At 39.9% G+C, this 13041-nt stretch overlaps 1 protein-coding gene across 1 annotated transcript; it reads right to left on the bottom strand.

Moving 5' to 3' along the window:
* Nucleotides 1–787: 787 nt before the first annotated feature.
* prph2a (peripherin 2a (retinal degeneration, slow)) lies at nucleotides 788–10683 on the bottom strand. The gene is made up of 3 exons (XM_074620184.1): nucleotides 8924–10683; nucleotides 6425–6671; nucleotides 788–2690 (listed from the first exon to the last, which is right to left on the bottom strand). The coding sequence occupies exons 1-3, from the start codon at nucleotides 9502–9504 to the stop codon at nucleotides 2484–2486; spliced, it is 1035 nt and encodes a 344-aa protein (XP_074476285.1). The 5' UTR covers nucleotides 9505–10683; the 3' UTR covers nucleotides 788–2483.
* Nucleotides 10684–13041: the final 2358 nt, after the last annotated feature.

The following is a 13041-nucleotide window of genomic DNA, read 5'->3' as shown; positions in this document are numbered from 1 at the left end:
ATTTGGTTTTAATTAACAAATACTTAATATTTAAAATGTTATAATGTGTGCAACAATAAACTGATAATAAATACTATACTAATAATAATTAGAATGTAATTGTTATCGTCTTCTATCAGCTATGATGCAATATATAATTTAAAAACTAAATTAATGATAAAATAACATAAATTATAGCATTACTATTAATTAGCACACATTATTAATTATAATTTTCTTTGTTTGTAAACAGTAAAATAACTATTAACTAAGTTGATTTAACTATCAATTTATTATTTATAATTGATGGTTATTATAAAGTGTTATTTTTGTGTTTTCCATCCCACTCAGATCATGACTTTCTCTTGTTTGTCTCTCTACATCTATCTTTGTGTGTCTCCGTCTCCGTGACATCATGAGTCCTGCAGCAGGACATCACCTGCTCACCTGGCTGAGGGGCTCAATGCTAATCTAAAGCCGATTAGGCTTCTTATCTACTCAGCGCTGGTTATGTGCTTTGGTCCAACAAAAATACCGTGGAGTTGGCCTCTTTACCGTTCCTGCTGACTCTTCACAGCCCCCATCTGCTCCGACTAAACCACACTGGCTCTGATATCATGACTCCTCATGTGTGCAGAATATGAGGATGGAAAACACTCTACAACCTTACCAGTTGCTATTTATCAATATTATATGAGCTGAAGGGGTTAAAGGATGTTGTTACTTGCATCCTCTTTAGTTAAATCTCATTTTAGAGCTAATTTAAGACACAAAAATATCAGCTTGTGCTTGAAATCAAACTCCAGAGAACATTTTACTGAGAGAAGTCACAAACACATGTTGTTGTTGAATGCATCTGGTGTATCAGACCCCCCCTCCTTCCTGTCATTGGACATGTGAAGAGTCATCCGATGTCCATGTGAAAGCAGTAATGCCATAATTGCTCTTATCCTGTTGCCTTAATCAGGAACCCTGCGGCACTCACAGCATGCCTCGCCGCTTGATCTCAGGTTTGTGTGAATCAAGGTCGAGACAACGTCCTTATTTCACCGTCGAATAAATCTCTAAAATCCTTTATTCGATTCATCAATAATCTCTTTTTCTACACAGAAACACAAAAGCCCCAAAAAATAAATACAATTGGAAAAAACTTTACATGGATTTAAATAAATATATTTAGCTTAATTACATTATTTTTTTTTTGTTAAAAAAGGTCAATTTTGTCATCATTTCTACACTATGTACAAAGACGGCAATCCAGTTTGTTAGAATATACATACATGTGTGTCAATATACAGATATACCGAATGCAAGAGGGAAAACACCAAAGAGGATCTGAGATTACAGTACATGGGTCAGGAGCCAAGATTTAGCTGCCAATTTCCGTCGTCCTCCACAGGTTTGGAGTCGGCCCTGCCTCTCTACAGGGCTCACATCCCAGTTCCCATGCCTCACTCTTCACAACATTCATGCATAATTCATGGCGATTCATTCAATTCATAATTTTACTCCATCTCAGGAGTTTATCGGGATAAAAGGTGTACTGGGGTATAAAAAAAGAGCTGAGTGTGGGGAGTTAAAGAGGACCTATTATGCTTATTTTCAGGTGCATACTTGTATTTTAGGTTTCTACTAGAACATATTTACATGCTTTAATGTTCAAAAAACGCTTTATTTTTCCTCATACCGGCTGTGCTGCGTCACCTTTTTTCACCCTCTGGCTGAAACGCTCTGTTTGAGCCCCGCCCCCTCCGAAAAAGTCTGCTCTGATTGGTCAGCAGGTCCACTCTTGATGATTTGTCAACCGAACCAAACTCTTTGGACTCCGCTCCAGCTCCGCTCTCAATTAGCTTTGTTTGAGGGCGTGCCAACGATACGTTACGCAAATGTGTTACTTGGTGACATCACCACGTTACGGAAGAAATGGTTCAAGCAAGTAGCAGTGTTTCTGTGGGGGAGAGTAACTCCCTTTGGCGTGGACTTTGGGCTTTATAACTTTGCAAACCTTTTTTACATGCACAAAAAAACGAGAAAAGCATAATAGGTCCTCTTTAACTTGTTTGCTTTGTCTATATACAGCTACAAGCCAAAGTACTATAGACAAAGTATCTGACATTTATCAATATATATCACATTTACTTGAGTTATCATATTGAAAAGATGCAAACCCCACCGAGTGTTGGAAACCAAAAAAAACTCTTTAAAAGTACGCTGTGGAGCAAAAATTGGAGCCTGAGATGGATTTGTTTGGTTGGGGGAAATGAAAAACCATAACATCCTACACATTATCTCTCTCTCTCTATGTATGAATATACAGTTTATAATTATTTATGAAAGGAGTCCATTTGAACGGAGTCCCTTTAAAAAGGAGTTCAAAGCCAAATATGTGTGTGTGTGTGCCTACATAATAAATGTTGGTAGAAAAACGTAGTGATCTCACACGTCCCCTTCCTCTCCTCTTGTGGCGGGAGTGATGTCAGTTTTTTATGCAAGAGCGGTTTCGCTCAGCTCACCGTGGCGACCCCTGCCTCGCCGCCCTCCTCCACCTTGCCTCCTTTGCCCATGGCCTTCATTTTGTCCATGATGTCGGTGAACGTCTCCTTCACCGTCTTCTCCAGGACCCAGCCCTCGCTCTCGCTCTCCGGGTCCTCCGGGTTCGCCAGGGTGGACAGGGAGGTGTCGATGTACTGCAGGCCGATGGTCACGGCAACCTGCAGGAAGACAGGAAGACACATCAGATCAACCTGAACCTTCAGAAATCATCTTCTGATGACGACGATCACTGAAAACATGTTTTAGAGCTATGTTTATGATCATACCACATAAAAACAGAAAATTATTAACTGTTTATGTTGTCATAGGACTCAATTAATTGCAACAGATGATAACTTCATACAGACAAATGCACTGAACTGCATTTCAATTAATCAAATGTTGTTTGACTCAAGGAACTATCAACAAGATTAGCGTAGATTAATTCTGTTTTATCATCATCATTATAACTGATCAAAGTTTTGAATAAAAGCTGCAACAATTAATCGACTGATAATCGATCTGCAGAAAGTTAATTGGCAACTATTTTGATAATCAATAATCAATCATTTAAGTCACTTTTCATGCAAAAAATGCCAATTATGTTCTGGCTCCAGCTTCTCAAATGTAAAAATCTGACAAATTTGCAGCTTTTAATTGTCTTACATTATAGTAAAGTGAATATTTTTGATCTTTAGACTGTTGGTCGGACAAAACAAGACAAAACAAGACAAAACAAGGGAATTGTAATGGACATTTTTCAATATTTTCGGAGGCTTCTAGACCAAGCAATTAATCCATGAATCGGGAATATAATCAGAAGATTAATTGATGCAGTTGCAGCCCTATTTTGAATACCCTTTAAAGGTTTTATTGCTAACATTTTTATGTAGAAAATATATAAAATATATATCTACACAGCCTTTAGAAAGGTGCCTAATAAAAGTATGGCTTTTCCAGAAAACAATTATGATTGTGAATTAATTTTTTAAAAACTTTTGGCGGGTCCAAAATGAATGTTTTGTTTATCTCTGAGGAAGATATCTGACGTTCGGTTCTCACTTCTAACAAGGCTTGTGAGCCAATAGCAAAACGATGTTGGTATCACGTGGTATCTCTGGGTCATCAGTTAGTGTTGAAAAAACAGATACATGGAGATTGACGGTAAGTGCCTGGCAACGACTAGTTGTGAAGTAAATGCAATGGAACGGGGAGGGAGAATGCGACATCTAGTGGCTGAATGTTATCAGTAGCACCTTTAAACAGCTTTTTCTTCTGTTTTTTATATTAGCGCAATGTGACAAAATGCAACGATATGGCATAAATTAGATGACAAAATAAAAAAAATCAACATGAGGACAAAGAAAACAGAGGTTATGAGTTGTTTGTTTTAATGTATATGCTTGTTTTAATAAAAAACACGTAATAATGTATTTGCATACGTTTCTGTGCATGTGTTAAAGTGTGTAATGTAAGTGTGGTTTGTGTGTGTAGAACAAATACAGATGTATACAAATTAAAATAAATATATATTGTTATTCTTGAAGTAATCTACAGTCTAGGGGTCGACTGTAATTTGGAAATGTTAAGAAGTAATTTAAGACTTCAGATCAGATTGAGAGTTCAAGCTCCAGGAAGTGGGTCTGTCCTTTCCACCTCTCTTAGATTAACCCATTACTCTCTGAGACACTATCTGTGTCGGCATAGAGACGCTTGCATAACTACTCTTAAATCGGAGATTCCTCCGACTGTGCGTCTGATCAGCTTCCAGCGTGTCGGCCTAAATCCACGTTTTTAGAGCGACGGTTTGTCTGCTGGCCTTCTGGGAAAGATGTAATATAAATGGTGCTATGAACTGTCTGAGGTGAAACGAGGACTCCAATCTGTAGATGTTTGGGACTGTTATGTGTGTAATGGCGCTCAGAGTCAACAACAACAACAACAACAGATGTTGACAGAGAAGACTCAGGGGAAAGTTTAGGAGGGGCGAGATGCCATAGGATTACCGTTTGGGTAGAAAGTAGCACGTAAGCTGCAGGTAGGTACCTGCCAAAGGTGGCGTAGGGTAACCTGACAAGAGGATAGAGTTGTTTTGGAAGTGTACATCGATGACGGCGGGGGGCGGAGTATGGAAAGGAAGGAGCTGATGGAGGACAGACGTGCCAACTGGGTCGAGGCTTTGCATGTTTATACACAAGCTCTTCGCGTCGCTTCTCGCTACCAGGCCATCAAAGTCCTCACCTGACTCCTGAACTATTTTACTAAGCCCTCCCAGACGTTATCGGACAATAGCTGAACAACTGATTGAATCAATTATTTAACTTGGGTGTCTGAGCTTCACTGTGCAGCCGTTTCACACAAGAAGGATGTTTTCTCCGAGCTCACATTAAATCTGAGATTAAGGCGTGTACGCACGAGATGATTTTGTGACATCGTAAATAGTTTGGAAGCCAATCGTGGACCGATTACGTAATTTACACAAGAGTGATGAGAAAACTTGAAACCTCCAGCACATATATGTTGTGAAGTGAAGTATCAAGCATGATTTTAACAACGTAATTGACCTTTTTTTATGTAAAAAGCATATCAGGAAAAAAGCAGTGTATTCTTATGTGTCACATTTCATTAAAAAAAAAGTGATGGTTAGCCCCATCGGCGATATTAGACTCTTTTTAGGGGTGATCAAGCACTCCTGAATTTCATCTTTGCACCCCTAAAAAATAATTATCAAACCCTCTGAGACCCACGGGACTACCGGCGATCCCAGCCAACATTAATATCTTTAAGTCAGTTTTAAAGCTAGTAGAGTGAAGATATTGGTATCAGATGAAGCTAACCATGTCATGTTAGCTTGTCAGGAACGAGGATAAATAACGCACCAAAGTTAGGCTAAATGTTGGCGAGGGAAAACTTGCATGGCGATTTTCAAAGGGGTCCCTTGACCTCAAAAACATAAAGACATCTCCACCATAACTTGATGCAGAAAAGGCAGAAATTGGTGCATAAAAATCCCCCAGAATGGAGGAAATGAAGTGTTTGATGTTCAAAATTTCCTGAAGGAGAACCCCTACTTAGTAGGCTTTCCCATCAATGTTGAAACGAAACCTTTGATTGTACACATCTCATTCTCATTAGAGGCTGAGCTCCCCTAGAATCGCTCCAGATTGTCTATCCCACTGTGTTGGAAACAGTCCTGGATGGTTCCAGAGAAAAGCTCAGGGAAGTGTTTTTTATCAGAGGTGGGGGAGTTAACCAGACATGCTTTTGCCAAACCAACTAGTTAGTCTTCATCCTTTAGGTATTTTCTCTTGTAAAATCCCCAAATATACTGTTATAAAGCATAAATATCACCTTTGTGTTAAAGTTTGTTGAGTGTGGAATCGGTTCATTGTTGCTCCTTGTGGCAGTTGGGGGGAAAAACACAATACGACTGCGGTTCTAATCAACTGTCACGAACCAGTGGTTGTTTTCGGTTGTGTCTAGATGGCTCGCGAGATGGTTAAGGTTAGGATAGGTCGTCAGGCAGCGAGTCTTGTGACAGTTTTTGCAAATTGTGGGTTATCACAGCCGATGTTTTCCAGTAATGACGCACCACGATGAGGTGAAGAAGACGCCACACTAGAAAACTTACTTGGACAACTTCACAGAAATGTGAGATTCATGTTTTATCAGAAGTGTTTTCAAACACTATTTCTCAGTTTTACAAGAGAAAAGACTTTAAAGGTGAAGACTAACTGGTTAATTTGGCAAATGTTTGGTTAACTTCCCCACCTCCATTAAATTGCACCAGTATTGTCTCAGCGGATGAGAAAGTCCCGAACACGGCTAGGAAATTGAGCTTGATCGAGTAAACATAATATTTTTTGCTAAACAGTTTTTCGGTGAGGTAGAATATTTGTGTTGGTGTCCTGACCTCCAGCATGGTGACCAGCAGCACCAGGGCTCCGATGGTGTTCATCATTCCTCCGTAGTAGGACAGCATGGCGTCGCGGCAGCCGCGCTTCCACACGTTGAGCTCCTCCGTGTAGTGGTCGTAGCTGTAGTGGGCCGTGTTGTTGGTCATCTGGAGCTGGATGCAGGGTCGGGGCGAACTGGGGTTACAGCAGCTGAACGGGACGCCGTCCATCAGATACTGGCCGTCCACGTTGCTCCCAATGCGGCTGAGAGGACGAAGCAAAGGGTCACGTTAAAGTCACGTTATGGCGGAACTATATGGGTAGTATGTGTGGGCTAAAAGTACTTGAACTATTACCAGCTATGACTTGTCTTCTGCCAAAATAAGGTATGATGTTTATTGTTGCAGAACATGGTGCATTTTATCTTTTCAGGTACTGAATGCAATTAAATTGAACTAAATTCTGCTAATAATAAAGTGTTTGAGGCCAATATTATGCAATACAACACCACCCAATCTTTCCTCAACAATAAGCAATGCTAAGCATAAATCAAACATTTTAAGCTTCACACAGGTATCATTATTTCAGAGCTGATGAAGTGGTTTATATTGCTTTAATTGTGTTAATTTATTTATTTATTTTTTGTCTTATGCATTATGTCTTTTACGATTCTCTCTCGTTTTTTAATGCCGATGTATTTATATATATATTTTTCTCAGCGTATGTGCAATATTTGACATGTTTTTCTACTGTGTATTTGGTGTACTAATGTCTTGTTGGCTATGTATTGTTTTAAGCTGATTGCAGCTGTGTGCAGCACTAAAATTTCCCCTTGGACAATAAAGTATATCTTAACTTATCTCAATTTCTTTATTTACCACCTGTAGAGCTGGAGCAACACTGTCACTAACCATCAGTCAAGATTATCATCAACTGTAGATCAGTTTGCAGAGTAATGCAGCAAAATCATCACTGATTATAATTAATTGATCGTCTCTATTTTACGGTCTTACACGTCACACAAGTACAAAAAAAAAGTGAAAACTAATTTTACTTAAAGGGTTTGACCCAAATCTTGTCAAGTGTGATTGATGGTAGTAGGTCGGTGGAAAGACACGTATGATTGGATCAGTAAGACCTGAGAAGATCAGATATGGATCAGTGATTTCTAGAAACGTCAACACCGAATAACCCCGAAATAATGTCCCAGATAACACTTTGGTCAATACTTCAGAACATAAAGGACTACATTATAGATACGTTCTGGATACTAATCACGGCATTATGAATTAGAAAAATGGTTGTACTGATATTTAAAGATATTTAAATCAAGATTTGAAAAACGTTGCACATTTCAAAAGTTTCAAAGATCATTTTAAAAGGTATTTTTCCTTCATTACTGTCCTGTAACGGCATCACAAGTTTCCAATTATCTCCCTAAGTTACTGTCCAGTATTATTGTAATCTGTCAGTGTTTATACTGATTTTAAAATCCCAGCTACAAATTGTTTTATTGTTTTATTAATGTCCCTGGAGTGCTGCCAGATCACCTGCTGATTGGACAGGACACTGATTCTTGAAGGACGTGAACGCTGTAATCCTTGAGATTAAACGTCAACGCTGAAAACGTTCCTCTTCAGATATCGTCCTCACAAAACGTAACTGGAACTTAATGCCCAACAATCTGTGTAGCTAAAACAAATGCTGCTTTCTCAATTACGTTTCGAGGGAAACGTACTTTCTCTCGGATTAGGGTCAAAATTTAAACCCGTGGTTAACATTATAAATTATAAAACAAAACAAATAAAATGCAACAAAACTACTTGCTTAGGTTTAGTAAAATGATGATTTGTCTTAAAATTACTGTTTGTCACGTTATTTAAGATACGGATGTAAATTCAAATAAACTTTTGGTTTCACACAGGACACAAACAGCGGTCTCCTGGGTGAAAGTCCTGTGTTTGTTTGACACATCCAAACCCTTTTTTTTATTTCCGTAGACTGTCATTAGACTCACATTTTTCTGACATGTCAAAAACAAACATATTCCACAACAAAATACCTCAAAATGAAATTCGGAAAGTAACTTTTAGGAGACAGTGTTTGTCACAAAGTGGCCACATATTTACTGAACAGGAACAATGTACTTTTAATCCCTCTCGTGCCTCTTTGACCTTGTGTATCTTTTTCTGTTCCTAATCTCCTCCTCAACTTTATCCATAAAACTGCCTAGTAACCTCTTCCTCCCTCGCAGCCCTCGCCGATGCCACGCCCCCGTTGCTGTCGCCATTTCTGTGATGGTAATCCTCAGTGAACGAAAGTGAATAATGCACCCGATCTGACCAACCTTCACCTCAAATCCACTTATACTGAACTTTGTAGAGACGTCCCCTAAAGGACCCCACCTCACCGACCTCCACCTTGACACGCTCAGTGACATCATCTTTGAGCCTTACACGTTAATATCTAACTTTTTAAAGGTAATCATGATTTAGTGTTGAATCCTTGCCACTTACTCTTTGACTCCCTTTGCGCTGAAGTCCAGGTAGCGGTTGCTAACCCACTGAATCTCAAACCAATCTCTAAAGTTGTTGTTTCCGCAGCAACGAAACTCAATCTGCATCAGGTCCAGGGTCCTCTTCATGTAGCAGCGCCCCGGCGTGTCCGTGTCCTTGTAGTACTTCATGCCGTTCTTCAGCCCCTCGGCCAGGGTGAACTGCAGCGGGATCCTCATCACGAAGCACAGCAGGGCCGTCACCACCAGCAGGGCGTTGAACCCGACGCACACCATCAGGAAGCTCTTCAACATGGGCTTCCACTTTACAAACTTGGACGGGTCCAGCGAGTCGTAGCAGATCTTGCCTCCGAAGGCGTTGATGCCGCAGGCTATTAGACCCATTATTATAAGCAGGTTGGGCAGGAAGTGGCTCTCGTTGTTGTCCATGAGTTCTGAGCGCTTTCGCAGCTCGATCTTAAAGAACATGCCCATGGTGAAAACCAGGACACTGGCCATTACGGCGAACCAGTACATGAACCAGACCGTCTGGGCGAGCTTTACTCGCTTCTTCAGGTCAAACTTGACCAACATCAAAGCCATAGTTCAACCTGTGTGATGCGTCCGTGAAGAAGAAAGTCAAATGATAACGGCGGGAGCTCCAAGACGTTCTTGAATCCTGTTTCGGTCTCTTTGCGATCAGGGTCTCCTCTAGCTCAGCCTGTAATCCATCCCACAGCAAAACAGCAGAGAATAAGAACCCAGGAAGACCCGGGAAGAGCGCAGGAGTGTTATTTCTTCAAAGCTATCTCCTCTCCCATTGTGACAGAAACTTTCAATTTCATAAGGCGTTATTTCCCCCCCAGTTTTTCCCTCCTTAACACACACACAGGTGAGGCTAATCGTGATGTCCCGTTCTCCCGGAGAGGTGGAGGATTGCCGAGGATCCTCATGATTAAACTCAAAGTTGCAGTACGTCATGCTAAGTCCTTGTAAGCGGCCTGATCCAATTTGCAGAAATCCCTCTACACAAGATGAGCCTGATCGTAAGCCGCTGCCAGGGGCCGTAATTGGTTTGAGCGTTCACGTGGTCACTGGTCGCCTCGATCGAACACACCCAGGAGCTGTTAATGGCGTCAGCTGAAGGAGCCTGAGAAAGACCGTGGACATGAAAGTGGAGCTAATAATGGAACATGCTCATTCACGGGTAGGGGTCGACAGGTTCAACACAAACCGTATGTCTTCACACGGGAGCTAATAAAAGAGGCTGCGCTACTCAAGTAAACCCACGTAACCCATTCACAGAAACAAAAGAGCTTCCAGGCCTTCTAGTATGACTGAATACGTGAACAATACATTTATAACGACACAAAACTGAGACACATCGGGTGGATAAAACCAGCACATTCACACGAAAAGGCGTATGAATGCCACGATAATGCAAACGCATTGAGCGTGCAATACGAACGTCTTTCTTGCTTTCGGCGTGTCATTTGTACGTCATGTAGTCTCTTCAGAGTCCAATGTAAACACATCTACATAATTATGCCACGCTCAGAGCTAGTGATGTTCCAACAAACACATAACTTTGACCCAGTTTTGTACGTTACGTTAGTGACGTTTGTGAAGTGCTTTTTAGTGATGTTTGTGACGTGTTTTGCGTACGTACTTTACTTAGTTTCCGTACTTATTTTAAGCTCAACCATGATGTTTTTCCTAAACCTTAAAGGTTTTGTTGCCTCAACCTAACTGTAGACGTTACCGTGGTTTTATTGAGCTAGTGACGTTCCAACAAATACACAACTTTGAACCAGGAGACCAGTGTTTTGTTTAGAAAGTTACATTAGCGACGTTTGTGATGTGTTTTCTGTTCTTATGTTACGTTGTTTCTGTACATATTTTACTTAGTTTACATACTTATTTTAAGTTCAACCATGATGTTTTTTGCTAAACTTAACTAAAGTGATTTTGTTGCCTCAACCTAACTGCGGCCGTTACCGTAGTTTTGTTGCGTTGGCGTAGTCTACAAATGACACACGACAAAGCAAAAATGTGTACTCATGACACGCGCAATGTCAGCATAATGTCAGCGTAATGTCGTACTATTTATAAGCCTCCCCGTGAGACCGGGTTGCCATGGTCACACATCAATAAATATGCACATAAGATAGTTGTTAGAACACGTCATCTTGCAAACTAATAAATGTACCTAAGTGTATTGAAGCGTGGAGCAGCAGAAGTCACACGGCGGCTGGCGGTTTAACACGGTTTAACACGGTTTAACGCTCTGCGGCTCACGTTAAGTTACAGTTGGAGAACTATACGGTGACCTTCAGGTAACGTAAAAACGTGAAAGTCTCTCTCTAGAGCCAGTGTTTAGTTTGTCCGTTCTGGGCTACTGTAGAAACATGGCAGAGCAACATGGCATACTCCGTGAAGAGGACCCGCTCCTTATGTAGATATGAAGGATTTCTGTTAATAGATCCTCCGTTTGTTGTAGACATGAAAATCTGATTAAATAAGTTGTGCATTCTGGATCTGCTTTATATTTTTTAATTTTTGTAGGGCTGCAACAATTTAACAATTTTTATCATTGTCTATCAATCTGTCGAATATTTTCTCGATTAATCGGTTAGTTTGTTTGGTCTATAAAATGAAAAAAAAAATGTCTATCAGTGTTTCTCAAAGTCCAAGATGATATAATCAAATGTCTTGTTTTGTCCACAACTCAAATATAATTCAGTTTACTGTCATAGAGGAGTAAAGAAACCAGAAAATATTCACATTTAAGAAGCTGGAATCAGAGAATTTTGATTTTTTTTTGTTAAAAAATTACTCAAACCAATAAATCCACCTGCCACCTTTATCGTCTGCTATATACATGCATGCATCCTCTCAAAGTCTACATACGCTGGAGACTGTCTACCACGGAGCACTGAGATTTATTACTCATTTTAAAGCCGGAATACATCATTCTTCTTTGTATGCTCGGGTAGGATGGTCTGCCTTAGACTGAACCACTGGTGTGTTCTTATTTATAAGTCTGTTCTTTGGTCTGCTTCCATCTTACCTATGGATCTACATCCTTCAAAGAAGTACGGGAAGTTACTATCTACGCTCGCAGGACTTAATCTTATTAACTGTCCCCAAAGTCCATAGTGAAAAAGGGCATTCAAGTGTGCTGCTCCGTCTTCTTGGAATCAGTTACAAAATGACCTGAATCTTGGAGAGCTGATCTCACTGAATGTCTTTAAAGTGATTCTAAAAGACTTGGAAGGAAACACATCTGGCTGCAGATGTTTTAAATGCTGTACCTTATGATTCTGTAATCTGAGTTTCTTACTCCTATAAAAGTTAATAAATTGATTATCAAAATAGTTGCCAATTAATTTAATAGTTGATAACTAATCGATTAATCGTTGCAGCTCTATCAATTTGTGTTGATTGTTTGTGTATTTGACAGAAAAATAAAGAAAATCATCATCAATAGAAAACACTAAAAACAAATACATGTTGATGAGCAGGAAGCCTCTTTTTATTTGTGTCTCATTTCAATTTCAATAATTCAAAAGTTCCTTTTTTTCTTCTTCTTTTTTTACAAAGAACAGATTAGATTCAGTTGCTTTCTGTGAGTAAGTGCCTTTCAGGGTCGGTGGTTGCCAGCAGCATAAAGACACATCATTTTAGCTCGGAGCTCATTATCTGTCCTCTATTCAACTCCAAATCCACTACAATGAAGTACCGCTGTGTGAGAGGGCTTTAAAGCTGTTACGTTATAATGGCTTGAATGGTCCTTTTTAATGATACGACAGGTTTCCAGGTTTTTGGTCATTAAGACACACATCTGGGCAAAAGGAAACAGAAAAGTACTTTTCAATTTGAAGGTGCTTCGTAACACTTACAATGACTCACATTTCCTTCTTTTAACAGTTTCCTGACAGACATTAATAGACCTTTAATTGAGTAAGTACATCTACTTGTTCACTTTAATATGTTTTACGTCAGCTGGACTATTTGATCACGCAAATCTCCGAACAATTTCTACACTTTGGGTACAAAATGTCTACTTTTATGTGAATTTCCACAATGGCTTATCTGTCAGCAGCATGGTTTGCCCTCCACGGCGTTTATATTCTATTA

The sequence above is a fragment of the Sebastes fasciatus genome, chromosome 20 (genome assembly GCF_043250625.1).
Source record: "Sebastes fasciatus isolate fSebFas1 chromosome 20, fSebFas1.pri, whole genome shotgun sequence".
NCBI classification, from domain to species: Eukaryota; Metazoa; Chordata; class Actinopteri; order Perciformes; family Sebastidae; genus Sebastes; species Sebastes fasciatus.
Note: the sequence above shows the minus strand (reverse complement) of the source record. Positions and strands in the feature narration are given on the sequence as shown.